The sequence below is a fragment of the Panthera tigris genome, chromosome A1 (genome assembly GCF_018350195.1).
Source record: "Panthera tigris isolate Pti1 chromosome A1, P.tigris_Pti1_mat1.1, whole genome shotgun sequence".
NCBI classification, from domain to species: Eukaryota; Metazoa; Chordata; class Mammalia; order Carnivora; family Felidae; genus Panthera; species Panthera tigris.
Genome location: NC_056660.1, coordinates 123,513,730 through 123,539,642, shown reverse-complemented (window position 1 = coordinate 123,539,642; position 25,913 = coordinate 123,513,730). Strand labels below are relative to the sequence as shown.

The 25,913-nt window shown below is 37.1% G+C and overlaps 1 protein-coding gene across 6 annotated transcripts in view; it reads right to left on the bottom strand.

Annotated features, from left to right (window-relative positions):
• The window catches only part of DDX4 (DEAD-box helicase 4), a 91,617-nt gene that overhangs the window by 55,848 nt on the left and 9,856 nt on the right, over positions 1–25,913 (bottom strand). For 3 of the 6 annotated variants that reach the window (XM_042986899.1, XM_042986927.1, XM_007079933.2), the window contains exons 4-5: positions 4,027–4,104; positions 141–218 (exon numbers count right to left, since the gene is read on the bottom strand). In XM_042986899.1, the coding sequence (XP_042842833.1) occupies positions 141–218; positions 4,027–4,104 (156 nt within the window). The remainder of the gene's footprint in view (positions 1–140; positions 219–4,026; positions 4,105–25,913) is intronic. The other 3 variants (XM_042986908.1, XM_042986921.1, XM_042986917.1) reach the window with 2 other exon arrangements.

Genomic DNA, 25,913 nt, shown 5'->3' with positions numbered 1-25,913 from the left:
TTGCTCAACTCAAATTCACCTTTTGAAGTATATAAGATGGATCTCTTGCTGGGGGCCACAGGGGAAGAGTCTTGAGTACAGGAAAAAAAAAACTAGGGCTCACTCAAATTGTGATTATAAGATTATCATCAGCAGTTTACCTCTGTTTCCAAAACTCTTTCCAACTCCAAAGCCACCCATTGTGGATGTATTCTCCCTTTTACTCGACTCGCCAGCATCTGAAAATTCAGACAGAGTTAAAACTCTTTAAAACATATAACTGTGCCATCAAAGACTAGAAATTAAAGGACTCCTTGAGATTGCTTAAAAATAAAATCTTTAAAAAAAAAAAAAGGAGGGAACCTTGCTGGGTCCTTCGGTAGCGCATGCAACTCTTGATCTCAGAGTTGCAAATTCAAGTCCCACGTTGCATGTAAAAATTACTTAAAAATAAAATCTTCAGGGGGTGCCTTGATGGTGCAGTTGGTTGAATGTCCCACTCTTGATCTTGGCTCAGGTCATGATCTCATGGTTTGTGGGTTTAAGCCCTGTGTGGGGCTTTGCACTGATGGTGCCAAGCCTAATTGGGATTCTGTATCCCCTTTTCTCTGCCCCTCCCCTGCTTATGCTCTTTCTCTCTCTCTCTCTCAAAAAAAACAAACAAACAAACAACAAAAAAACCTTTAAGTAAATAAATTATTGAATTTTAAATAATTAAGTTTTATTTTTATTTTTTTAATGTTTCCTTATTTTTGAGAGAGACACAGAATGCCAGCAGGGGAGGGGCAGAGAGGGAGGGGCAGAGAGGGAGGGGCCACAGAATCTGAAGCAGGCTCCAGGCTCTGAGCTGTCAGCACAGAGCCCAACGTGGGGCTCAAACTCCCAAACCGTGAGACCATGACCTGAGCCAAAGTTGGATGCTTAACCAACTGAGCTATCCAGATGTCCCTATTTTAAATGAATCTTTAGGGTAAAGGTACCTCCAAGGATAGGGAGAAACAAGTATAAGAACTTATAAAGATATAATACCCTTCAACTTTTTATAAAAAATTCGTAACTTATAATACTAAGGTAAAACCATAAATATACTACTGGTGAAATACAGCTTTCTATTAGTTGTTATTTCATGAATGACTTTTCCTGACTTTTAATGAGGAAATTCAACTGTGATTTTCTGTATATTGAAACCTCACCCTGTATAGAGCCAGCTACTTAAACTTATTCCCCTGTATGAAGGTTAAATGCTACTGAACATGTTATTTTCTTGTGCGATTTTTTAATTATTACTTATTTATTCTGTTAACACTTAAACTTCTCAATCTTTCCACTTTTAAAATTCAAATTAGGAAGGAACTAGGCAATAAAGAAATAAGAGCTGTGACTGCCACTCCCCTTATCACCTCTCCACTCTTCCAGCGTCTTTACTCATATTATCTTTGAACTTTATCTCCTACCACATAACACTGAGCTCTCAACATTTTAATTCACACCAAACAATGTCCCATGTTCTACACTGTGAACTTCTAATACTGTGTACCTTCCTGTATACTTCAGCAAGGCATTCCCTGCTTTCATATTTTCCTACCAAAATTCTTCAGCATGGCATTCCGTTTTCCTATTTTTTCCTATCAAAATTCCTTTCACACTTCAAAACCCCAGTTCAAAGGCAACCTTATCTGAAGAAGTCTTCTTTCAGACCTCCCGTCATCATCAATCCTTTCTCCACATTCCCACAGCACACTACCACTTTATTTCTTTCCATGTGTTTCTCTATCACTACATTAATCTTTCTGAGGGCAGAGGTGCTAAGGCAAGAAGCATGGTTATTTAGAACAAAACACTAGAACAAAAGACATCTGAAACAACAAAAACTGCATAAATTGTGTCTTACCTATCTGTGTAATATCTTAATACAACTAAGTTAAAGGACCTGCAAAACTTCTAAAGCCACGTGCAAAACTGCTTAAGAGCAATTATCCATATTTTCATCAGATTCTAAAGATGTGTGTGATTCAAGAAGTTAAAGCTATTTATGTTATACTTTATAGAACATAAAAAGGGGATCAATGCTGTATTATAAGCAATTAAGAGACAATTTCAAAAACAAATTACTAGCTATGCAAGTTCTGAGAAAAAAATATCACAGAGGTTGAAACTAAAATAGCGGGTTAACAATAACGAAAAGGAGTTATATTAATGGGTCTATGAATTCCCAAGATTGTATGTGGTACAATGATAACTTTTATAAGTATTAACATTCAACCAAGAGTTTTGATAAGTTTGTTTTTCAACCTAACCCATATGAAATTAACAACGTGTAGTAAAAACTGTCTAAGTGGTGTTTTTCTAGTTTAAAAAGCTTTTATTCAGAGATACAAGCTTCCAGTTATGGAATGAGTAAGTCACACAGATGAAAAGTACAGCATAGGGAATATAATCAATGATACTGTTAATAGTGTTGTATGGTAACAGATGGTAGCTACATTTGTGGTGAGCATACCACAACCCATACAGGTGATGAATTACTTCATTGTACACCTGAAACTAATGCAATATTTTAGGTCAACTATACTTCAATTAAAAAAAAAGAGAGAAAAAAAGTACATTCAATTAATGTAAAACTTTAACAAGATATATAAGTATACTTTCTGAACTTGAAAATTTAAAAATAGTTAATTCAAAACATTTCTGGCTTTGGTAAAAATAAAGTATTTAAACTTTTAAAAAGATTTTATTCAATAATATTTTGAAATCTACATCAAAAAGTGTCACCTCATCTATTCTAAAATGGGATTTAAAAACATCTACTCAAAAATAAAGTTTTAAAATAAATTCAGTATTAAATATTTCTCTAAGTGTAATATTAAGATATTATCTCTAATGTTAGTAATAACTAACAAAACCCACACCTGAACCTCTTGGCAAGATTACATGATTTTTATTCATCAATGCTTCTTACTATGAAGGTTTTAAAAACAGAATATATGTGCATATTTAAGGAATAAATTGGGGCACCTAGGTGGCTCAGTTGGTTAAGCATCCAACTCTTGATTCTGGCTTGCATGATAATCTCACAGTTCATGGGTTCGAGCCCCATACTGGGTTCTGTGCTGATGGTGCCAAGCCTGCTTGGGGTTCTCTCTCCGCCCCTACCCCACTCATGCTCTCTCTCAAAATAAATAAACTTAAATTTTTTTTAAATAATTATTTCAAAATTATATCAAAATATAGATCCACATGTTAACTATGTTAACTGAATCCAAACAAGAAATTAAGTTTTCCAAATATCAAATGAAATGCCACACCTTTAGTTTCCAATGAATAAAAATCCTTAGAAATAAGATTTTTCAACTAACATCTAATGAATTCAAGATTAAATGTTTTGTGTATTTAAAACTACCAATTAGCCCTTATTTATGGCATCCTGTAAAAGAAATAAATGGTCATAAAGATATTTAAATAAATTGAAGGTTCTCATATTTTATCACACTATACTAAAACATAAAGCAGAATATTTTCAGCATTTTAATAACAATTCTAAAAATGGACCACAGTAAGGTGTTCTGCTGTGTCATTATCAGATCACACGGTTGATCTAAAAATAACAATGAAAAGTTTCAACACTGGGAAAATAACCTCTTAATATTAATGACCTAAGAGAAATGCTTCTGTGCTGTCTTTCTGGAGAAATTTAAAAAAAAACAGGTTCTTCTCACCCTCATCTGTGAAGTTTTTACCAACACTCCTCCCATGCCAATTGTTGGAAATCAATAATCAAACACATTAAGTAGCAGCTCTGTAAACCAACTATCTTTAATCAATCTAACCAATCTATTTTTATCAATTTAACTATCTCCTACTATCCCAGAAAAGGAAAAAAAAGCAAAAAGAACACTCATAGCTGAAAAAATAATAAACTCATTACCTCAAAGTCTACTCTGCAGAGAGTTATAACAGACTTAGCTTTGCACTCAACAGCCATAATAGTCTCTATTCATTCTACCATTCAACAGTTGAGAAGTTTTAATGAAAGACAAAGATACTTACCTCTGTTTCCCAAACTCCTCCCAGAAGCAAATCCACTTCTCATGAAATGATCTCTTCCAGAAGGTCCATCATCCATTTCTAAAGCAATTAACATTTTGAAGCAAATCCAAATTAGTATCTGGTGGTACACAAATGTTAAGCCATTCCAATGCACGACCCATAGGACAAAGGAGAATTATATAAATCAATAAGAAAAACAAACAGCCTAGTAGCCTATCTAAGGGAGTTTTCCAAAAGAAAAATAAATGGTAACTAAAGCTTACTCAACTACACAGAATGGAAATCAAAGGAAGGAAATAGCTTTTTCAACCACATGACTGACTGGAAAACAGTTTTAAGTTTGCTAATAACAAAACCAGTCAAAGACAGGGGAACAAGAACAAATCGTATACTATAGTGAAGCTATAAATCAATCTTAATCCTAATTTTAAAAGAGTATACTTTTTGAAAGTATATTAACTTCTCCTCTGGATAAACAAATCAAACTGTCATATAGAAATTGAGTCAATACTTAAATCTCTACATCATGCCTTAACAGTTTTACAGGTGAGCTCTACCAAATCTCAAAGAACAAATTATTTCAATTTCCTACAACCATTCCCGGAAATAGAGGAATTATTCCCCAACCCATTCTACCAAGTGAACATAATTTTGACATGACAAGGAAAACTCTCACAAGTAGACGCAATATCTCCAAAACAATTATTAGCAAAACAACCCCAAAGGAAACTGAACAGACAAAACATTATGACCAACTTCGGTTTTTCCCCCGTATGCAAGGGCATTCTAACATCACAATGTCTTCAAAAGGTAATTAACAACATCAACATATTAAAAAGAAAAAACTACCTCCATAGGTCTATGATATAACTCAACACAATTTATGACTTAAAAACATATACTTAGCAATTTAAGGGATGTTCATGGCAGCTTTGTTCGTACCAGCAAAAAGGAAACAACTCATATGTGCATCAGTAAAAGAATAAAAATATGTGGCACAGTCACACAAGAGTATTACATATGTAAATATGTTCTATACTTTATTATACAGAATTATATATATTGTATATGTATAGTGTATTCATGTAAGAGTATGATTATAAATGGACCAAAACAACTGTCAACATGGATAAAACTTAAAAAGAAAACTGAATGAAAAATTCAAATTGCAGAAAAAGACTATATATAGTAAGTTACCATTTTTGTAAAACTCGAGAAGCAATCTTAAATATAGTGTACAGTGTACATATGTAATAAGTTTCTTTAAAAAAAAAGAAAACAGGTGCCTGGTGGTTCCATCAGTTGAGGGTCTGACTCTTGATTTCGGCTCAGGTCATGATCCCAGGATGGTGGGATTGAGCCCCATGTGGGGTTCCATGCTGAACGTGGAGCCTGCTGGAGATTCTTTCTCTCCCAATGTCCCTCTCCCCCACTCATACTCTCTTCATGTTTAATTTTTCTTTAGTAATTTTAGGGATTACTGCTCTCACTTTCAGAAATTTAACTAAGTGCCATCACTGAATTTTATCCAGTTCAATCCCCAACAAAATACATAGGAAGAAAAACATCAGTACAGAAGTCCATAATATAAATGATGAAGTATAGCTATTTTTCTATAGTGCTCTGAACCCTATCAAAACAAATCAAAAGAAATAAAAATAAACTCCATTTAAAATGAAATCAGATTAATGAAAGCAATTCCCACCCAGTGACCAAAGAATATATCTCATATATAGTCACATTTGGACCAGATCCAGGAAGGAGGAGCAAATTTTGAACTTAAAAAAAAAAACAACAACAACAACTCACATACTGAACCAAGCAAAAGTACCAACAACTATGGGACTTCAGTATGAGTTCTAGTCCTCTATGATCTTCCAACCTTCCTCTGAAATGATCTGCTTAACACAAGGTGAAAAGGTTAAGGGAAGATGAGAAAGACTTTGTGGCAAAGAGTTCTAAAACAACTTCTCATTTTTTAGGGCTACCAGCTGTCCTAACTTCTAATCCCCTTCATTATCCTAAGTAGCTCAAAGACTAAACATTTATAAATCACCAATGCTGGAAGGAAAAAAAAAAAAAGAGGTTAGAGTGGAAGAGAGCCAAAGCATAAGGGACTCTTAAAAACTGAGAACTGAGGGTTGATGGGGGGTGGGAGGGAGGGAAGGGTGGGTGATGGGTATTGAGGAGGGCACCTTTTGGGATGAGCACTGGGTGTTGTATGGAAACCAATTTGACAATAAACTTCATATAATGAACAATAAATAAATAAATAAATAAATAAATCACCAATGTTGAGTCTTCCATCTAGAGATCACGCAATTATAAAGGTAATGTGCACTGGGGATCTTGTTAAAGTGTAGATTCTGATGCAGTACTTTTGGTTGGAGCATTAGATTCTGTATTTTAAGAAGTCTGCAGGTAACATCAATGCTACTAGTCTGGTAACCACATTCAGAGTAACACGATTTTTATATCCACCAAAAGACAAACCAGAAAATATTCACAGCAGAAATATTCAAAACAGGAAATACTGTAAACTACCCACATGCCCATTAATACAGTTTACAGCACAGTTACAAAGTAGAAAACATATATCCAAGAATAACTCACAACTACTTGTGATAACATGGAGAGAATCTTGAACACAAGAGGATATATAGTTCCATTGTAAATGATTCCAATTTACAGGAAAAACTGATCTGTGCTGCCAGAAATCACAATAGCAGTTACTCCTGGTCAGAATGATGGGGCTTCGAAGGAAGACATAGAGGAATTTTAGAGCACCACTAATGTTCTATTTTTTGATTTGGGTACTCAACACAGCAGTATGTTCAGTTTATTCAAATCCAGGAAGCTGAACATTTATGATGTGAATCTTACTTTAAAATAGTGAATCTGTGTGTACACTGTGCTTCAATAAAAAAAAATTCTTTTTAAAACAAGAACTTGGTCTACATAGATCTGAGGACAAAGGCAACTAACCTTGTAATTAGCAGGTAATTTCCATGTTCCAGAGGTTATTTTTTTTTTAAAGATGAAAAGCATAAAATCAAAATTAAATTAGGACATGAGAAAAGAAAACTAGAGGCCAATCTTAATAAATTAATTTTAAAGTGCTAAATAAAAAAATTAACATCTCATTTCACTGAAAACTACAATAAAATAGCTATGCAGGGTTTATACTAGGAATACAAATTTAGTTCAAGTTTAAAGAACTCCATTTACAACACTACATTAAGAGATTTAAAGGAGACAACAGATACAAGTAATTTTTTTAAAAAAGCATTTATTAACATTCAACTGCCTTTTCTAAACAAAACTAATAATTGACCAGAAGTGGAAAAAAACTTCCTTGGCATGATTTAAAAAACAACTAATGTAGGAGAGGGAAGATGGCGGCCTAGGAGGACACTGGGCTCACCGCGCATCCTGCTGATCACTTAGATTCCACCTACACCTGCCTAAAGAACCCAGAAAACCGCCAGAGGATTAGCAGAACGGAGTCTCCAGAGCCAAGCGCAGATGAGAGGCCCACAGAAGAGAGTAGGAAGGGCGGCGAGGCAGTGTGCGCTCCACGGACTGGCGGGAGGGAGCCGGGGCTGAGGGGCGGCCCGCCAGCCAAGCAGAGCCCCCAGTCTGGCTGGCAAAAGCACAGGGGCGGGACGGACTGCGTTCCGACAGCAAGCGCGACTTAGCGTCTGGGAGGTCATAAGTTAACAGCTCTGCTCAGAAAGCGGGAAGGCTGGAGGACAAAGGGAGGGAGAGTTGCTGAGCCCCCGGACGACTGAGCTCAGTTTGGTGGGGAACAAACGCACTCGCCAGCGCCATCTCCCCCGCCCATCCCCCAGCCAAAATCCCAAAGGAAACCAGTTCCTGCCGGGCAACTTGCCACTCCGCACAAACACCCAACTCTGTGCTTCTGCGGAGCCGAACCTCCGGCAGTGGATCTGACTCCCTCCCGCTGCCACAGGGCCCCTCCTGAGGTGGATCACCTAAGGAGAAGCGAGCTAAGCCTGCCCCTCCTGCCCCCGTGCACCTTGCCTACCCACCCCAGCTAACACGCCAGATCCCCAGCACCACAAGCCTGGAAGTGTGCAAGTAGCCCAGATGGGCCACGCCACCCCACAGTGAATCCTGCCCCTAGGAGAGGGGAAGAGAAGGCACACACCAGTCTGACTGTGGCCCCAGCGGTGGGCTGGGGGCAGACATCAGGTCGGACTGCGGCCCCACCCACCAACTCCAGTTATACACCACAGCACAGGGGAAGTGCCCTGCAGGTCCTCACCACTCCAGGGACTATGCAAAATGACCAAACGGAAGAATTCCCCTCAGAAGAATCTCCAGGAAATAACAACAGCTAAGGAACTGATCAAAAAGGATTTAAATAATATAACAGAAAGTGAATTTAGAATAATAGTCATAAAATTAATCGCTGGGCTTGAAAACAGTATAGAGGACAGCAGAGAATCTCTTGCTACAGAGATCAAGGGACTAAGGAACAGTCACAAGGAGCTGAAAAGCGCTTTAAACGAAATGCAAAACAAAATGGAAACGACGACGGCTCGGATTGAAGAGGCAGAGGAGAGAATAGGTGAACTAGAAGATAAAGTTATGGAAAAAGAGGAAGCTGAGAGAAAGAGAGACAAAAAAATCCAGGAGTATGAGGGGAAAATTAGAGAACTAAGTGATACACTACAAAGAAGTAATATACGCATAATTGGTATCCCAGAGGAGGAAGAGAGAGGGAAAGGTGCTGAAGGGGTACTTGAAGAAATTATAGCTGAGAACTTCCCTGAACTGGGGAAGGAAAAAGGCATTGAAATCCAAGAGGCACAGAGAACTCCCTTCAGATGTAACTTGAATCCATCTTCTGCATGACATATCATAGTGAAACTGGCAAAATACAAGGACAAAGAGAAAATTCTGAAAGCAGCAAGGGATAAACGTGCCCTCACATATAAAGGGAGACCTATAAGACTCGTGACTGATCTCTTTTGAAACTTGGCAGGCCAGAAAGGATTGGCACGAAATCTTCAGTGTGCTAAACAGAAAAAATATGCAGACGAGAATCCTTTATCCAGCAAGTCTGTCATTTAGAATAGAAGGAGAGATAAAGTCCTCCCAAACAAACAAAAACTGAAGGAATTTGTCACCACTAAACCAGCCCTACAAGAGATCCTAAGGGGGATCCTGTGAGACAAAGTACCAGAGACATCACTACAAGCATAAAACATACAGACATCACAATGACTCTAAACCCATATCTTTCTATAATAACACTGAATGTAAATGGATTAAATGTGCCAACCAAAAGACATAGGGTATCAGAATGGATAAAAAAACAAGACCCATCTATTTGCTGTCTACAAGAGACTCATTTTAGATCTGAGGACACCTTTAGATTGAGAGTGAGGGGATGGAGAACTATTTATCATGCTACTGGAAGCCAAAAGAAAGCTGGAGTAGCCATACTTATATCAGACAAACTAGACTTTAAAGGCTGTAACAAGAGATGAAGAAGGGCATTATATAATAATTACAGGGTCTATCCATCAGGAAGAGCTAACAATTATAAATGTCTATGAGCCAAATACAGGAGCCCCCAAATATATAAAACAATTACTCATAAACATAAGCAACCTTATTGATAAGAATGTGGTCATTGCAGGGGACTTTAACACCCCACTTACAGAAATGGATAGATCATCTAGACACACGGTCAATAAAGAAACAAGGGCTCTGAATGATACATTGGATCAGATGGACTTGACAGATATATTTAGAACTCTGCATCCCAAAGCAACAGAATATACTTTCTTCTCGAGCGCACATGGAACATTCTCCAAGATAGATCATATACTGGGTCACAAAACAGCCCTTCATAAGTTTACAAGAATTGAAATTATACCATGCATACTTTCAGACCACAATGCTATGAAGCTTGAAATCAAACACAGGAAAAAGTCCGGAAAACCTCCAAAAGCATGGAGGTTAAAGAACACCCTACTAACGAATGAGTGGGTCAACCAGGCAATTAGAGAAGAAATTAAAAAATATATGGAAACAAACGAAAATGAAAATACAACAATCCATATGCTTTGGGACGCAGCGAAGGCAGTCCTGAGAGGAAAATACATTGCAATCCAGGCCTATCTCAAGAAACAAGAAAAATCCCAAATACAAAATCTAACAGCGCAGCTAAAGGAAATAGAAGCAGAACAGCAAAGACAGCCTAAACCCAGCAGAAGAAGAGAAATAATAAAGATCAGAGCAGAAATAAACAATATAGACTCTAAAAAAACTGTAGACCAGATCAATGAAACCAAGAGTTGGTTTTTTGAAAAAATAAACAAAATTGACAAACCTCTAGCCAGGCTTCTCAAAAAGAAAAGGGAGATGACCCAAATAGATAAAATCATGAATGAAAATGGAATTATTACAACCAATCCCTCAGAGATACAAACAATTATCAGGGAATACTATGAAAAACTATATGCCAACAAATTGGACGACCTGGAAGAAATGGACAAATTCCTAAACACCCATTCTTCCAAAACTCAATCAGGAGGAAATAGAAAGTTTGAACAGACCCACAACCAGTGAAGAAATTGAATCGGTTATCAAAAATCTCCCAACAAATAAGAGTCCAGGACCAGATGGCTTCCCAGGGGAGTTCTACCAGACGTTTAAAGCAGAGATAATACCTATCCTCCTCAAGCTATTCCAAAAAACAGAAAGGGAAGGAAAACTTCCAGACTCATTCTGTGAAGCCAGTATTACTTTGATTCCTAAACCAGACAGAGACCCAGTAAAAAAAGAGAACTACAGGCCAATATCCCTGATGAATATGGATGCAAAAATTCTCAATAAGATACTAGCAAATCGAATTCAACGGCATATAAAAAGAATTATTCACCATGATCAAGTGGGATTCATTCCTGGGATGCAGGGCTGGTTCAACATTCGCAAATCGATCAACGTGATACATCACATTAACAAAAAAAAAGAGAAGAACCATATGATCCTGTCAATCGATGCAGAAAAGGCCTTTGACAAAATCCAGCACCCTTTCTTAATAAAAACCCTTGAGAAAGTCGGGATAGAAGGAACATACTTAAAGATCATAAAAGCCATTTATGAAAAGCCCACAGCTATCATCATCCTCAGTGGGGAAAAACTGAGAGCTTTTTCCCTGAGATCAGGAACACAAAAGGGATGCCCACTCTCACCGCTGTTGTTTTAACATAGTGTTGGAAGTTCTAGCATCAGCAATCAGACAACAAAAGGAAATCAAAGGCATCAAAATTGGCAAAGATGAAGTCAAGCTTTCGCTTTTTGCAGATGACATGATATTATACATGGAAAATCCGATAGACTCCACCAAAAGTCTGCTAGAACTGATACATGAATTCAGCAAAGTTGCAGGATACAAAATCAATGTACAGAAATCGGTTGCATTCTTATACACTAACAATGAAGCAACAGAAAGACAAATAAAGAAACTGATCCCATTCACAATTGCACCAAGAAGCATAAAATACCTAGGAATAAATCTAACCAAAGATGTAAAAGATCTGTATGCTGAAAACTATAGAAAGCTTATGAAGGTAATTGAAGAAGATATAAAGAAATGGAGAGACATTCCGTGCTCATGGATTGGAAGAATAAATATTGTCAAAATGTCAATACTACCCAAAGCTATCTACACATTCAATGCAATCCCAATCAAAATTGCACCAGCATTCTTCTTGAAACTAGAACAAGCAATCCTAAAATTCATATGGAACCACAAAAGGCCCCAAATAGCCAAAGTAATTTTGAAGAAGAAGACCAAAGCAGGAGGCATCACAATCCCAGACTTTAGCCTCTACTACAAAGCTGTAATCATCAAGACAGCATGGTATTGGCACAAAAACAGACACATAGACCAATGGAATAGAATAGAAACCCCAGAACTAGACCCACAAACGTATGGCCAACTCATCTTTGACAAAGCAGGAAAGAACATCCAATGGAAAAAAGACAGTCTCTTTAACAAATGGTGCTGGGAGAACTGGACAGTAACATGCAGAAGGTTGAAACTAGACCACTTTCTCACACCATTCACAAAAATAAACTCAAAATGGATAAAGGACCTGAATGTGAGACAGGAAACCATCAAAACCCTAGAGGAGAAAGCAGGAAAAGACCTCTCTGACCTCAGCCGTAGCAATCTCTTTACTCGGCACATCCCCAAAGGCAAGGGAATTAAAAGCAAAAGTGAATTACTGGGACCTTATGAAGATAAAAAGCTTCTGCACAGCAAAGGAAACAACCAACAAAACTAAAAGGCAACCAACGGAATGGGAAAAGATATTTGCAAATGACATATCGGACAAAGGGCTAGTATCCAAAAATCTATAAAGAGCTCACCAAACTCCACACCTGAAAAACAAATAACCCAGTGAAGAAATGGGCAGAAAACATGAATAGACACTTCTCTAAAGAAGACATCCGGATGGCCAACAGGCACATGAAAAGATGTTCAACGTCGCTCCTTATCAGGGAAATACAAATCAAAACCACACTCAGATATCACCTCACGCCAGTCAGAGTGGCCAAAATGAACAAATCAGGAGACTATAGATGCTGGAGAGGATGTGGAGAAACGGGAATCCTCTTGCACTGTTGGTAGGAATGCAAATTGGTGCAGCCGCTCTGGAAAGCAGTGTGGAGGTTCCTCAGAAAATTAAAAATAGACCTACCCTATGACCCAGCAATAGCACTGCTAGGAATTTATCCAAGGGATACAGGAGTACTGATGCATAGGGGCACTTGTACCCCAATGTTTATAGCAGCACTCTCAACAATAGCCAAATTATGGAAAGAGCCTAAATGTCCATCAACTGATGAATGGATAAAGAAATTGTGGTTTATATACACAATGGAATACTATGTATGAGAAAGAATGAAATATGGCCTTTTGTAGCAACGTGGATGGAACTGGAGAGTGTGATGCTAAGTGAAATAAGCCATACAGAGAAAGACAGATACCATATGGTTTCACTCTTATGTGGATCCTGAGAAACTTAACAGAAACCCATGGGGGAGGGGAAGAAAAAAACAAAAAAGAGGTTAGAGTGGGAGAGAGCCAAAGCATAAGAGACTGTTAAAAACAGAACAAACTGAGGGTTGATGGGGGGTGGGAGGGAGGGGAGGGTGGGTGATGGGTATTGAGGAGGGCACCTTTTGGGATGAGCACTGGGTGTTGTATGGAAACCAATTTGACAATAAATTTCATATATTAAAAAAAAAAAAAACAAAAAAACAACTAATGTAAGCCTAAAGCAAACATCATACTTTAATTATAAAATTTTGGGAGCATTAACTGAAATTGAGAAAAGTCTAAATGATTATTATTTTTATTACTATTTAGTGAATGATATGCTTTATTCATTACTTTAAGACAACAAAGGACAAAATCTGTGTTAAGAGATGAAATATGCATCACACATCACTAGGGAAAAGAGAGCATGTTTAACAGATGTTGCAGAGAAAACTTTATGCAGAAAAAAAATGGATCTCTATTTTACATCATATTCAAAATAAAGGATTCAACTGTACACTTAAAAATGGTTAAGCAGGTTAAGCTTATTCAACTTCATAAAGACTATCTACAAAAAACCCAGAGGTAACATCACACTTAATACTGAGAATCTCAAAGCTTTTCCACGAAGATCATGTACAAGTCAAGGATGTGCCCTCTCATCACTCCATTTCAATATCATACTGGAAGTTCTAACTAATGTAATAAGGCAAAAAAAGAAAATGAAAGGTATACATATTGGGAAAGAAGAAATAAAAGTCTTTTTTCACAAATGACATTATCATTAACATAGAAAATCTAAAATACAGACAAAAAATGCCAGGAACTAATATGCAATTATAGCAAAGGATAAGGATACCAGATTAATATACAAAACCAACTGCTTTAGTATATAACAGTAATGAACAAGTTGAATTTGAAAATAAAACACATTACCATTTACATCAGCACTTAAAAAAAGTGAATAGGTATAAATCTAACAAAATATACAGATCTCTGTGAGGATAACTACAAAACTCTCATGAACAAAAACCAAAGAACCAAATAAATGGAAAGATATTTCACATTCATAGATACTAAAACTATTGTCAAGATGTCAGTTCTTCACAACTTGATCTAGAGACTCAATGCTAAACCAATCAAAATCCCAGCAAGTTATTTTATGGATATTGACAAACCAATTCTAAATTTTTATATGGAGACTTTACATTCTATACCTAGAATAGCCAACATAATATTGAAGGAGAAGAACAAAGTTGGATGAATGACACTACCCAACTTCAATAGTATACTATATACTATATTATAAACCTATAGTGATCAAGACAGTGTAGTATTGGGGAGCCTGGGTGGCTCAGTTGGTTAAGGGTCCAACTTCAGCTCAGGTCATGATCTCACAGTTCATGGGCTCAAGCCCCATGTCAGGCTCTGAGCTGACAGCGTGGAGCCTGGAGCCTGCTTCAGATTCTGTGTCTCCCTCTCTCTGTGTGTCCCTCCCCTCCTTGTGCTCTTTCTCTCTTAAAAATAAGTAAATAAAATATTCAAAAAAAGATTTAAAAAAAAGTGTAGTATTGGCAAAAGAATCAATCAATGGAACAGAACAGAGAACCAAGAAACATCCACATAAATAGGGTCAAAAGGCAATACAATGGAGCAAAGACAGTCTTCAAAGAATGGTGCTAGAACTAAACACCCACAGGGAGGGAAAAAAAAAAAAAAGAACACAGATCCAACTTTACACCCTTCACAAAAATTAACTCGAAATGGATCACAGATCTAAATGTACATGCAAAACTATACAACATCTGGAAGAAAACATAGGAGAAAACATAGATGACCTTGGGTATGGAGATGACTTATTAGACACAACACCAAATGCATGATCCATTAAAGAAATAATTGATAAGCTGAACTACACTGAAGTTAAAAACTTCTGCTCTGCAAAACGCAATGTCAAAAAAAATGAGAAAACAAGCCACACACTGGGAGAAAATATCTAAGAACACATCTGATAAAGGACTGTTAACCAAAACAAAGAACTCTTAAAATTCAACAAGAAAACAAATCCAATTAAAAAATGGGTCCAAGACCGTAACAGAGACCTCAACAAAAGAGATACACAGATGGCAAACAGGCATATGGAAAGATACTCCACATGATAGGACATCAGAGAAATGCAAATTAAAACATTAAGATACCACCATATACCTATATGGAAGGCCCAAATCCATTAACACTGAAAATATCAAATGCTAGCAAGGATATATAGCAACAGGAACTCATTTATTTGATGGGAAGGTAAAAGGGTATTGATATTTAGCAAGACAGTTTGGTAGTTTCTGACAAAACTAAACATACTCCTACCATATCATCTAGCAAGAGTGCTCCCTGGTATTTACCGAAAGGAGCTGAAAACTCATATCCACACAAAAACCTGCACATGGTTGTGTTTATAGCAGCTTTATAGCCAAAACTTGTAAGCAATCAATACATCCATCAGCAGGTGAATAAATTTAAAATTGTGCTACATCCAGACAACAGCATATTATTCATTGCTTTAAAAAAAAAAAAAAACTGAGCTATCAAGCCATGAAAAGACATGGAGGAAGCTTAAATGCATATTACTAAGTGAAAGAACCCAATGTGAAAAGCCTACATACTGTATGATTCCAACTGTGTGACACTCTAGAAAAGGTAAAACTATGTAGACAGTAAAAAGAGCATTGGTTGCTAGGGGATAGGGGAGGAAGAGAGATGAATAGGCAGCACACAGAGGATTTTTAGGGCACTGAAAATGCTCTTTTTGATACATGATGGATACATGTCATTATACATTCATCCAAACCCACAGAACATACAACACCAAGAGTGAGCTATAATGTGAACTATGGACTTTAGGTGATTATAAAGTGTCAGTGTAGGTTCAACTGTAATAAATGTACAAATCTGGTTGGGAATGTTGATAATGGGGGAGGCTACGCAGATGTGGAATAGGTCACATGGGAAATATCTACGCCTTCCCCTCAATTTTGCTATGAACTAAAACCGCTCTAAAAAAATCTAGTCTTAAAAAATTTTTTTAATTTAAAAATATCATGGTTAAAATGACAAATTTTACGTTGTATGTTTATTGTACCACAATTAAAAAAAAAAAAAAACACGTCATTTTAACTGCTATAGACCCATGGTCTGGGTTGACCACAAAAGCCCAAATGCAAAGATTTTTTGTGAATCCTGTATTCACTCATACTGAATACACAATGTTCTGATTTGTCACTGAAATAGTTACCATGATTTTTTTTTTTAAAGGACAGAGTCAGATAATTAAAAGCTACACGTGAAAAGTAAAACTCTTAACAGTAACAGGTGGTTACTTCTAACACAGAGGTGACAGAGTTTAATCAAAACTGCAAAAGCATATCAGAAAGTAAAAATATTAGTTCAATGACCTCACAACAAAATTTTTCAACGGTAAGACGCATCACGGACAAAGATGACAGATTACAGTATGGAAGGAAATATTGGCCATGTATAAATCAGAAGAGCACAAAATCTAAAATACAGGAGGAATGCCTGCCAATCAATAAGAGAAACAGAGCATGCATAATAGAAAAAATGGGCTAAAAACATGAAGAGGCAACTTACAGGAGAAACCTAAAATATTACCAATCATATGAAGAGATACTTCAGCTGTTAATCAGATAAATGTATTTACAACAATGAGATTTTACTTTACACCCAATAGGCTGGCTAAATTTAGAAGACTGAATAGTATCAAATATCAATGGAGATATAAAAACCTTTATATCCAACTGATGGGAGTATACACTGGCATAGTTATTCTAGAGAGCAATTATTAAGTATTCAGTCAAATTAAGTACACATACACCCATGACCCTCTAATTCCTCTCCTGCGTCCATTACCCAAAGACATTCTCACTCCAGTCTATGAAGGGATATGTACAGAAATGTTCACCTTTGTGGTAGTGGAGGATGATAAGATGTATTCTCAGGGTCCATTATGGGAGTGGGGGTGGGGTGTAAATAAAACTTGGAGACAAAGGGTATTAAATACCTTGCAGTAGTTAGAAACAATGAAATCAATGATCCATTACAAGTAAGTCTTAAGCATAGTGGTAGGGTGGGAAAGAATGAGATCTTTACCTCAATTACATTTTTCTAAGTACACGTATAGAAAAAACAGGCACACAAAACAGCATGTTTTAAAACACACATAAAGAAGAACAGTTCCTTTGGGGGAAAAGAGCACCTGATACTCCCTTACATAAATAGCTCATCTAGGACTAATTCAAATCATTCAAAAAAGGGTAATGAAAAAAATCAGTAAAGGCAACATAAGATCTGTGACATACTGGGGTGCCTGGGTGGCTCAGTCAGTGAAGCGACAGACTTAACTGACTCAGGTCATGATCTCAGAGTTTGTGAGTTCAAGCCCCACATCAGGCTCTGTATTGACAGCTCAGTGCCTGGAGGCTGCTTCAGATTCTGTGTCTCTTCCTGTCTCTGCCCCATTGTGTCATACAATGAGATAAAGAGAAGGGAATGACAAAAGAGGAAAATTAAATAGGAAACAGAGTTTAAAAAACTTAAATCTTAGGGGCACCTGGGTGGGTCAATTAAGCATCTGATTCTTGGTTTCAGCTCAGGTCACGATCTCATGGTTCATTAAGTTCAAGCCCCACATCAGACTCCATGCTGTCAGCGAGGAGCCTGCTTGGGATTCTCTCTCTCCCTCTCTCTCTCTTTGCCCCTCCACTGCTTGTCCTCTCAAAATAAATAAACTTAAAAAAATAATAATAAAAATAAAAACATAAATCCTCTTGACAAACACTAGCTAATTCCTCTCTAGGGAAACTGCTCTCCCCAACAAAACAGCCTGGCCCTGGCCCCATTACTTGATAGAGGAGCCAAGCACTCAACAAGCTGTGTCCATGCACATGAAGTTGATTTCCTACCAGCATTTTTAATGGTCCACTCAAATACAAAAAAAGCAGGCAAGGACAACCTTTGGCCCAGCCGGCTCCAGTAAGAAAGGCTCCCCAGGCAGACACCTAGACTTGGTGCTCGGCACAGGTCGTCAGGCTCTGGCTTGGTGGCCAACATCCAGGATCTTCGTGGGGCAGCACTCCTTTCCTTCGTGGAAAGGAGTCTGGGGGTCACACTAAACTCCAAGTTTAAGTTCTGGACCCTGACATGAAGCAGTGATGCCACTTCTGAGGCTTGTCCATGGCTGTACTCCTGAACAAACTAAGCATGGACCAGGTCAAGTCAAAAGTGAGCCCAGCCTGGACCAAGGGCACCCAAGCATGGCAGGGGCAGACAAGGGAAAGGAGAGAAATTGGTCTGCTGCCTGCGATGGGTCTTAGAGCTCAGCCAGTTTTACATCATAGTTACTGAATCCATACTAAGTGTTTTAAAAAAAATTTAAGATTCTGAGTGGTTGAAATGATGTCTGGCAGCAGCTTAAATATAATTCAGCCTGCTAAGGTGTTACTGTTTGTGTTGAGTATAACAAGGAAGGAAGACAAGTTAGAAGGAATAGGATATGAAAACATAAGCAGAGTAAACATTATTTAATTATTTACTGTTCTGTTGTAATTGTGGTTTAGAGGGACTGGCCATTTTTTTTTTTTTTAAATATCTTATAGACTTTCATATTGACCGTATTTCCTGATTACTTAACAAATTCATCAGATTATTAATTTCAAAACAGCGTCAGAGCACCTGGGTGGCTCAGTCCATTAAGCATCTGACTTCAGCTCAGGTCATGGTCTCGCGATCCCTAAATTCAAGCCCTGTATCAGGCTCTTGTGCTGACAGCTTGGAGCCTGCTTTGGATTCGGTCTCTTTCTCTCTCTCTCTCTCTGCCCCTCCCCCCTCACACTCTGTCTCTGTCTCTCAAAAATAAACATTAAAACAAAAACTTTCCAAACAGCGTTAATAGTCTCAACCAAGAAAATATAATTACTAGAGTTAAATATTCAAAAGATATGTGACACCTTTATGGAAAAATTATAAATAAACAGGAGATAACCAGGCCCATATATGGAAAGACTAACTACAGTAAAGATACTTTTTTAAAAAGTTTAGACAGAGAGTGCACTTGTGAGTGGGTGAGGGGCAGAGAGAGAAGGGGAAAAAGAGAATTCCAAACAACCTCCCTGTTGTCAGAGCAGAGCCTGATGCCAGGCTCAATCTCATAAACTGTGAGAACATGACGTGACCCAAAACCAAGAGCCAGATGTTCAACTGACTGAGCTACCTATGTGCCCCAAAGACACTTTTCTTCCTAGTTAATATATAAATTTACTGCAGTTTTATCAAAATGGCAGTAAGATTTTTCTGAATGTAAATACAGATACTAGGGGCCCCTGGGGGCTCAGTCAGTTAAATGTCTGACTTTGGCTCAGTTCATGATCTCGCGGTTCGTGGGTTCAATCCCCTCATCGGGCTCTGAGCTGACAGCTCAGAGCCTGGAGCCTGCTTCAGATTCTGTGTCTCCCTCTCTCTCTCTGCCCCTCCCCGACTTGCACTCAGTTTCTCTCTCAAAAATAAATCAATTTTTTTTTAATTTGTTAAATAATAAAAAAAAAAAAAAGTTTAAGGGGCACCTGGGTGTCTCTGTCGGTTAAGTGTCCAACTTCGGCTCAGGTCAGAATATCACAGTTTGTGAGTTTGAGCCCCACCTCAGGCTGTGACAGCTCAGAGCCTGGAGCCTGCTTCAGTTTCTGTGTCTCCATCTCTCTCTGCCCACACTGCACTGCCACCCCTGTTCACACTGTCTCTCTCTCTCTCTCTCAAATACAAATAAACATTAAAAAAAAATTTTTAATTAATACAGATACTAAATTTTTATCTGGAAAAATAAGGTCAAGTATATGATTCTGAAAGAAGAACAATGAAGGGGGAATCATCCTAGCAGATAATAAAACTTACAATAAGCCCATAGAATTAACAGAGCTCTATTTGTGCATGGATAGACATACAGAGCAGGGGAAACCAAAAGAGAACACAGATGCAGACTCTACTGGGTTGAACAGTGTCTACCCAAAATTCATGTCCTTCCTAGAACTTCAGATTATGACCTGATTTAGAAGTAAGGTTGTTGCAGATGTAACTGGTTGAGTTATCATACTGGAGTAGGGTGGGCTCTTAATCCAGTATGACTGGTATCTTTATAAGAGTAGATGCAGAGACCCAGACACACAAAGGGAGAAAACCTTGTTACAGTGGAGGCAGAGGTTAGAATTAAAGAGCTTTCAGTCAAGAAATACCAGGGATCAACTGCCACCACCAGAAGCTAAGGGAAAGGCATGGAACAGATTCTCCGCTAGAGGCTTCAGAGACCACATGGCTCTGCTAACACCTTGATTTCAGACTTATAGCCACTAAAACTATAAGAAAATCAATTTTTATTGTTTTAAACCACCCAGCTGTGGTGCTTTGTTACAGCAGCATTAGGAAACTAATACAGAAACCTTCAAAAGAAGTGTTGGGACAAATGACCTTTCTTTTTGGAAGAAAACATTAAGGTAGACCACCAATATACACCATTACGTTCCAGATAAATTTAAAATCTAAACAGAACAAGTAAAACTTAAGGATTTTGGAAGAAAATTTTGAATATCTTTGTAAACTAGATATAGAAAGTTTTCTTACAACACAGAAAGCAAAATAACCTAAGAAAAGATTGATACATTTTCTCAAAACTGAAAATTTATGTACAATATAAGCATAAATAAAAGAGAAGACATACAACACAAAATATAGCCTAATGTAGCCAACAATTAATCAATACACAAATTATGTAATGAAATCCTAGAAATGAAGGACAAGTGATCCAGTTAAAAAATAGGCAAAGGATATAAACAGGCAGTTCACAGTGCTCAACACAAATGGTCAATGAATAAAATGGAGTAAAAATTGTGACATATTCAGATAATGGAACATGATACAAAATTAAATCAGTTCTGTATATATCAACATGGACAGATCTCAAAATGTCAAATAAAAACTGCAAGCATAGTAAAACAAAGCATTTGTGCATAAAATACAAAGTAGTACTTATTTATAAGTACTTATGTGTATTTAAAAATTAAAAACTGAAAAGTTACTACATGCATTATATTTGTTTCTTGAAAGAGAGAACAGATACAAAGAATATTCAAAAGAGACTAAAGAGGATTTCAGTTTCATCTGTCATATTCTACTTCATTAAAAGGAAATCTGAGGAAAAATGCTAAATCAGTGGTAAATACTAGGATACATGTTATAATGTTCCCTAATTTTTTGACTCTTAAACTTCTGAAAATTAAAGTAATAAACAATGAAAAATAAAAATAAAAAACACAGAAAACACAGGAAAGAAAAAACTCTAAGTAACAACAGAAATAACCTTCAAATAAAACTTTAACAATCCTCAGAGAAAAAAATAACACAAGGAAATTTCTCAAAAGTGCAGAATATGTATTTCAGATTTAACAGGCTCATTAGGTGTCTTACACAATAAATAAAAAGTCCCACATCAAGGTACATGATTATTAAATTTTCAGTATTCAGAAGACAAAATGAGATCCTAAAACTTTAGAAGAATTCAGAAAAATAGTCATACACAAAGGACCAGAACTCATTAGAATTTCATGTACAATAAGGCAATATGAAGTCTGTGGAGGAAATTATTTCCAACCTGAAATTTTATTCTTAAACTATTAAGCATGAAGGTAAAGACACTTGTAATATCTCAAATTTATGTCCTATTCTTCCTTTCTCAAGATGAAAGAAAACTGACTCTACCCAAGTGAGGGGGGGGGGTGAAAAAAAATTAAGACAGAGAAAACATGGGATCCATGGAAAACTGAACAGGAATGAAGAAGAGGTGAAGTTATTAATTCTTGGGATGCGAGCCAAGAGAGCAGCAAGTCTACTAAAACCAAAACAGAAGAGAACATAACAGAGCATACTGTATAAAATAACAAAGAAATGTAACCATAACATATTGTATGTCTCAAATGAGAATGATGCATACATAGCCATGCAGATATAAAAAACGAATTTAGATTTTTAAGCAAAAAGTGTAACTATTAGGAGAATGGAAAGGAAAGAAGTGTGAGGGAGGTTGCACGAGGGAAGGGGAAAGGCTAAATACTCATGATAGATACTGAGTTAAATGATGAATGAGAAAGGGAACTAAATGTTTTCAATTGTAAGGTGTGAAGTTACCAGGTGACATTTTAAAATCAGTTAACATGAATTTTTTCCACTGAATTTTGCAAAGAATAAGATTATAATAGTTGACTTAGGAGGGTTTCTATGACTATCATTAAAAGCAACATGCATTTTTTTTTTTTTTTTTTGACAGAGAAACCATGAGCTGGGAAGGGGCAGAGAGAGAGAGAGAGAGAGAGAGAGAGAGAGAGAGAGAGAGAGAGAGAGAGAGAATCCCAAGCCGGCTCCACACTGTCAGCAGAGAGCCAGAGGCTGGGCTTGATTTCACAAATCATGAGATTTTACCTGGGGCAAAACCAAGTCTGCCACTTAACCAAGTGATTCACCCAGGCACGCCAAAAGCGATATGCATTTTAACAAGATTCTATTTAAGATTGTTAAAAGGATGTGGACGGTAGGTAAACAAAGGAAAAGCAAGACACATAGCTATGATAAAAAGGAACATGTACAAGCTTTCCAGTTATGGAATGAATAAGTCACAGTAATAAAAGGCACAGCATAGGAAATATAGTAAATTGTATTGCAATAGAATTGTATGGTGACAGATGTGAACATAACAATGTATAAACTTGTAGAATCACTATGGTGTATATGTGAAACTAATTTAACATTGTATGTCAACTATACTTCAATAAAAAATTTTTAAAAACGTGTATATAATATGCCATTGGAATACAGTTATGTATGTAGGAATATATGCAAAAATCTAAAACATCTCAGTCAACATACTCCCAATGGTGGCTTAATCTGGGGGCCAAAATTTCAGATCATTTCTTTCTTCCTTTGTACCTGCATTTAAGGGTTGTTTTTTTTTTTTTCCAAGCACATATTTAGGCATTGGCGGAGACACATTCATTAGCTTCATATGCATTTCTATAATAAAAAATCTATTTCTATGAAAAAAAGAGAGCTATGGGGCGCCTGGGTGGCTCAGTCGGTTGAGCGTCCGACTTCAGCTCAGGTCACGATCTCACGGTCCGTGAGTTCAAGCCCCGCATCAGGCTCTGGGCTGATGGCTCAGAGCCTGGAGCCTGCTTCCGATTCTGTGTCTCCCTTTCTCTCTGCCCCTCCCCCGTTCATGCTCTGTCTCTCTCTGTCTCAAAAATAAATAAATGTTAAAAAAAATTTTTTTTTAAAGAAAAAAAAGAGCTACAAAAAATACTTGTAAATTGCATGCTTACCTTCTTGTAGATAGCATTTTTCATTACCTGATTTCATTTCATTTGCCTAAACATTCAGAGATCTAATGCTAAAGTTGGTGGCTGTTTCAATCTAGCTTCTTCAAGATTTCACCACAAAACAATGTTCTACTTTGATATACATCTAAATTTTAATTCCTTTACAAAAATTGGTTTTCAGCACCTGAAAGAATAAGGTTTCTCCTGATGATATAGTAATCTATGCAAATAAAACACAGATTCTTTTACCTATTTGTCTTTTCTGGATATTTCAAGTACACATGCATGTAAGTAGTTCATAGGATGGAAGCAAAGTTAGCCTTCTGCTGGGGTTTCAGCAGGCAGCAATTTCATCAACTTTTCTTAATCTGAATATTCTATATTAAACCACTACTTTTAAAAGTTTATGTAAAATAAATACATCTTGACAACAGCAAAAGCATCTCTTAACTTCTGTCAAGATAATTACTTTGAACTTAAGGTGAACATGGGAATTAAAATTTGCTTTTAATTTTTATTTTTTTATTTGAGAGAGAGAGAGTGCAGGCAAGCAGGGGACAGGGGCAGAGGGAAAGAGGGAGAGAGAGAGAGAAAATCTTTTTTTTAAGTCTTTTCATTTACTTATGAGACAGAGACAGCATGAGTGGGGGAGGGGCAGAGAGCAAGGGAGTGAGAGAGAATCCCAAGCAGGCTCTGCACCCCAACTTGGGGCTCGAACTCACAAACCGTGATACCATGACCTGAGCCAAAACCAACCGTCAGATGCTTAACTAAGCCACCCAGGTGCCTCAGGAAAGAGAGAATCTTAAGCATGATCCACACTCAGTACACAGCCTGACCTAGGCCAAAATCAAGTCAGACACTTAACTGACTGAGCCACCCAGACACCCCAAAACTCATGATATCTTGATGGCTTCCCAGGATTAAACAATTACCCTGACAGGTCACTACTACTGCAACTTACTTCAACAACCTTATAGCCTACAAGATACTCATTTTATTTTTTTAGCGTTTATTTACTCTGAGAGAGCATGAGGAGGGAGGGGCAGAGAGAGAGGGAGAGGGAGAATCCAAACAAGCTCCATGCTGTCAGCGCACATTATGGTAGGGGGGATTGATCTCATCAATTTTGAGATCATGACCAGAACCAAAATCAAGAGTCTAGCACTTAATAAACTGAGCCAACCAGGTGCTCTGAGACTCATTTTAGACCTAAAGACACCTGCAGGTCAAAATGAGGGAATGGAGGAACATTTATCACGCAAATGGATGTCAAAGGAAAGAAAGCTGGAGTATCAATACTTACATGGGACAAACTAGATTTTGTTCTTGTATTGTTTTTATCCTGTTTTGGTATCAGGGTAGTACTGGTTTCATGGAATGATTCTGAAAGTGTTCCCTCTATTCCATTATTTGTAAAACTTTGATAAAGAGTATCATTAATTTTTTTTAATATTTGGTAGAATTTACCAATATAACTATAAGGTCTTGGGCTTTTCCATGCTGGAGTTTTGATTCTTAATTCAGCTTCATTCTTTTTATTGGTCTAAGAAGATTTCCTATTTCTTGGATTCAAGATTCATGATTCAATCATGGTAACTGGTGTGTTTTTAGGAATTATCTGTTTTATTTTCCTAAATTATCTGATTTGTATTTAAATGTATATAATAATCTGTTATCACACTATGTATTTCTGTGGTTATCTACCGTCTTCTCTTCCATTTCTTTTCAATTTTGAGTCTTTTTTCCCTAGTTAATAGAATTAAAACATTGCCAATTTTGCAGGGATTTTTTTTGAAAAACTGGTCATTACTTTTAATGTTATGTAACTGTTTATTCTATGTTTTTTGTTATTTCCTTCCTCTACTAAGTTTCAGCTAAGTTTATTCTTTTTCTAGCTCTCTGCAGTGTCATGTTAAGTTGTTTAACTTTTTTTTTTTTAACGTGTATTTATTTTTGAAACAGAGACAGAGCATGAACAAGGAAGGGTCAGAGAGAGGGAGACACAGAATCTGAAGCAGGCTCCAGCCTCCGAGCTGTCAGCACAGAGCCCGACACAGGGCTCGAACTCATGGACCGTGGAATCATGACCTGAGCCGAGGTCGGATGCTCAACCTACTGAGCCACCCAGGCGCCCCAACTTTTTTTAATACAAGCATTTATAACTTAAGTTTCACTCTAACATCTGCTTTTGGTGCATCCCATAGGTTTTGGAATATTATGTTTTCTTTTTCTTTTGTTTTGAAACATATTTTGATTTGCCATTTGATTTCTTAACTGACCCATTGCTTGTAGTGTTAATATTACATATTAAATATTTAATATTTACATTGTAAAAACAAACAACAACCTAATAATCCCATATCCTACTTCCA